At 50.4% G+C, this 3,867-nt stretch overlaps 2 protein-coding genes across 2 annotated transcripts in view; both read right to left on the minus strand.

The window, feature by feature from the left end:
• Positions 1 to 276: 276 nt before the first annotated feature.
• On the minus strand, positions 277 to 2,229 carry EAH_00050190 (hypothetical protein, conserved; the record flags this gene model as incomplete). Its single annotated transcript, XM_013394295.1, has 2 exons — positions 277 to 1,293; positions 1,648 to 2,229. Coding segments are annotated over 2 exons (1,599 nt in total), but the record flags the coding sequence as incomplete, so codon positions are not given.
• Positions 2,230 to 3,550: 1,321 nt separating this feature from the next.
• The window catches only part of EAH_00050200 (hypothetical protein, conserved), a gene marked incomplete at both ends in the record, with an annotated part of 2,513 nt that continues 2,196 nt past the window's right edge, over positions 3,551 to 3,867 (minus strand). Inside the window, one exon of the mRNA XM_013394296.1 lies at positions 3,551 to 3,625. Coding sequence (XP_013249750.1) covers positions 3,551 to 3,625 — 75 coding nt within the window. The remainder of the gene's footprint in view (positions 3,626 to 3,867) is intronic.

The raw sequence follows: 3,867 nt of genomic DNA on the forward strand, positions 1-3,867 counted from the left end.
TGCTGCTGTTGCTGCTGCTGCTGCTGCTTCTGGAGTGGGACTCGAGACAGTCTCTGGCTCTTCTTCATCGTGCAGAGTGTTGACTGAGACGGAATTTGCTGTTTCAACAGCAGCAGCAGCAGCAGCAGCTGCTGCTGCTGCTGTTGCTGCTGTTTCGGCTGCTGTTGCTGCAGCAGCAGCAGCAGTACCCTGGTCTACAGCAAGGTTCCCACACAGCAAGCAGCAAGCGGAATATAGCTGCAGCAGCTGCAGCAGCTGCTGCTGCCCTGCGCCTACCGCCTCTAAGGCAGCATCTGCAAGCTCAAGAAAAGCAGCCAGCAGCTTCTCTCCCATCTCTGCTGCATCTGCTGCTGTTGCTGCTGCTGCTCCTGCATCTGCTGCTGCTGCCTCTTCAGAAGAAGGCGCTGCACAAGAACTGGCTGCACCACTCCACTGCTCCTGCTGCAGCTGCAGCAGCAGCTGCTGTGCCTCTGCTGCTGCTTCTCGGGCAGGCCGCGACTGGCGTACACTGCATCCAAGGAGCTCTGGCAGCAGCTGCTGCTGTTGCTGCTGTCGCAGCAGCAGCTGCTTCTGTTGCTGCTGCTGTTGCTGCTGCTGTTGCTGTTGCTGTTGCTGCTGCTGTTGCTGTTGCTGTTGCTGCTGCTGCTGCTGTTGCAGTGGGTCTGCCTTTGCCGGTGTGGCTTGCTTCTGCTGCACTTCGTTTTGCTGCTCTTCAGACTCGCTGCGAGTTGGCGACTGATCGAAGCTCCCCGCAGCAGTTATATTTTTCTCGGGTGTATAGTCAGCCTCCTCCTCTGTCCTGCTCTCTTTCTCTAAAGTTTTAGAGATATTTTCAGGTGTATAGGGACCCCAACCAAGCCTCATAAGTGAAGCACAAAAAGAAATAACACTCCACACAACTTCAGCAGGCAGCACGTCTTGCAAGCCGTCTAAACAAATTCGAATCAGACGTCGCCTTCCTGCTGCTGCTGCTGCTGTTGCTGCTGCTGCTGCTGCTGCTGCTGCTGCTGGGTTGGCTGCAGCTAAACCCCACGGATAAGGAGATACAGGTGCAGCAGAGACAGGAGAATGTCTCTGCGGTGTTGCAAACACCGCTGCACTTGAAAAACCAGCGGCAACAGCAGCAGCAGCAGCAGCAGCAGCATCGCATGCAGCAGCAGCACCTGGTACTCCTAAACCAGCAGCACTCTGGTTGCTGAAGAGAGGGAAAGCGGCAGCAAGATCTGCATTTATATCTTCTGCTGCCTCCACAGTAAATGTCTGAAGGCCTATAGCACTTTGGCTGTCTGTTGACTGCAGCACAGCAGCAGCAGCAGCAGCAGCAAAAACAGCAGCAGTAGCAGCAGCAGTAGCAACAGCAGGAGCTGGTTCAGTGTCAAGGGCTGTCTGCAGCGGCAGCAACGAAGGGACCTTAGCACTGGAAGGGCACCAAATTTCAACATAATCAGCAGCAGCAGCAGCAGCAGCAATTGTGGTGCAGCAGCAGCAGCAGCAGGAGCAACCGTAGTGCAGCAGCAGCAGCAGTAGTTCTAGCAGCAACACTCGCAGTAGAGGCAGCAGCAGCAGCCAAAACAGTATCACCGAAGACAGACGCAGCAGCAACAGCAGCAGCACTAGCAGCAGCAGCAGCAGCGGAAGCGCTCGTACCTGGGAAGCCTTGGGTGAAATGGGTTTCTCAGCCTGCTGCTGCAGCAGCTGCTCCGTTTGCTGCTGCTCCTCATTTTCTCCATTTTGCTGCTGCTGCTGCTGCGGTTCTGGCTGGCGGTGCAGCGGCTTCACCAATCGCTGCACCGTCAGTAGGCGAACAGCTGGTGGCCTTCCCCCTGGAGCAGCAGCAGCAGCAGCAGCTGCTGCTGCTGCTGCTCCTACAGATGCTGGTGCTTCTACCGATGCTAAATAAGGATAGGGTTCTTGCACAGGGCTCTGCAGAGAGAGAGGAGGCGGCCCCCTGCAATAATTCAGAGACCTCCCCTCATTCCAGCTGCTCCCATGCCTCAGTTGCTGCTGCTGCTGCTGCTGCTGGTGATGATAATGCGTGTGCTCCTGCTGCTGCTGCAGCAGCGGAGAGACAGGGGAATATGCCGCCTCAGTCCATTGGTGCTGCTGCTGCTGCTGCTGCTGATGCTGCGATGCTGCTGCTGCAAGGTTCCTAGCGTAGTACTGCCCATGTCCATCCCAGTTGGGGGCCCCAAGTTGCCCCAGGGGTCCGGAGGAGGGGGAGAAAGCCATACCTCTGCTGCTGTTACTGCTGCTGTTGTTGCTACTGCTGCTATTGCTGCTACTGGTGGTTTTGCTGTTGATGTCTTGTTATTGTGGAGTTGCCTCTTTGCTGCTGCTGCAGTCTTAAAGGAAGAGGTCTGCGATTTGGTGTTTGCTGCAGCGCCTGCAGCTCCAGGGAAATGCAGAAGGGTAAAATGTACTGGGTGTCGAGAAGCCTCAGGGGCAGCAGCAAACTTCGCAGCGAGATGGTGGCTATACACCGGAAGTACAACCGCTGTAGGCCCTCGAAATGCAGATTAAAACGAGAGAAAACAAAATATAAAACTCCATATCTTTAAACAATGAGGGGGTAACGAGGTGGTGATGTTTCCGTCCGGTGGTCTGCACTGTGCGGTGTTGATGTCTGTGGTAAGACGATCGCCTCGTGCGTGCCGTTCCGTTCATTGAATTTGAATTTCTATTGAATGAAAAGAATAATAATAACAATAATAAGCCTTTTGTTTCTGCTTTCCTCTGCTTTCCCTTCAAGAATCACACTAAAGGGCGCTTCTTCTACTTCGCAAACTCGCCTCGGAAAAACTACAGGCCGAGAAGATGAACAGCACTTTGCATGCCCCTTCCTCAGCACGTCTCTGAATAATTCAGATTTTGTTGTAAAATATAAATTCATTTTTTATAATCTTGTGCTTTTGTTAGGGAAATTTCCGTATTGAATTGCTCCTTGTCGCCGAGTGTGTTTGATCGGTGGTTCCGTTTGCAGTGTACAGACAGTTGCTCTAGAGTTTGCGGCGACTTACGCCAAATTGAACGGAAATAAAATATTAATTAGTAGATATTTCTCTCTAGGCAGAAAATGTAGGGAAATATGTCTTATTTTTAGCTGAAGTATCTGTACAGCTACCAGTAGGGCTCCAACCGACCTCCACATATTTGCTGCATCATTATTATCTACACCGACGAACAAGAAGAGCAAACAGAACTAATATAAAAATTCAAAGCCGCAAACGGCACTGTCCATACACCTGAGGGTGTGCTGTACACCCTTCTGTTTGTTTTTCAGCAGCTGCGCCTCAGCATTCTTCTTGCAACAAACAACGAAGAAACAGTACGCAGAATTTATTCTCCTGGCATGCATGCATGCATGCATGAGCTGTTGTTTTTACGCTTATTCAAGCCTCTATCTATCTTGCCTTCTGTTGGATTATTATTCAAGAATTGAAAAAGGCAGCACCCGAGGTAACCCGTGAAGTTGTTTCGAGGTAACCCTTGAAGCTGTTTCTCTTGTTCAAACCAATAAAGGAGTTAAGCAATATACAGCTCAATATACATTTCAATTCTTCTTCTCTTCATCAGCAGCGCCTTTGCGTTGTGCTTCCCCCGCCTTAACGATGAAGTCTACTACATCCTGAAAATAAAACAAGTAGACAAACCCTTATTTCTGCAAATGCGTACAAAGGCGGTGTATGTACGTACATACACCTGAATATCTAAGCTTTCTGTGCATGCAATAATTACTTCATTATATTCCTCCTTTCACTCGCAAGTACTTCAGTCTCACAACTTGTGTTTATGAAACAGACAATAAAATATAATTTTTTAATTATAATTTTTCTTGACGTTTACCTGAATGCTTTCAAATCCATCTGC

This window comes from Eimeria acervulina, genomic scaffold (genome assembly GCF_000499425.1).
Source record: "Eimeria acervulina Houghton genomic scaffold, Eah_scaff833, whole genome shotgun sequence".
Classification (NCBI taxonomy): Eukaryota; Apicomplexa; class Conoidasida; order Eucoccidiorida; family Eimeriidae; genus Eimeria; species Eimeria acervulina.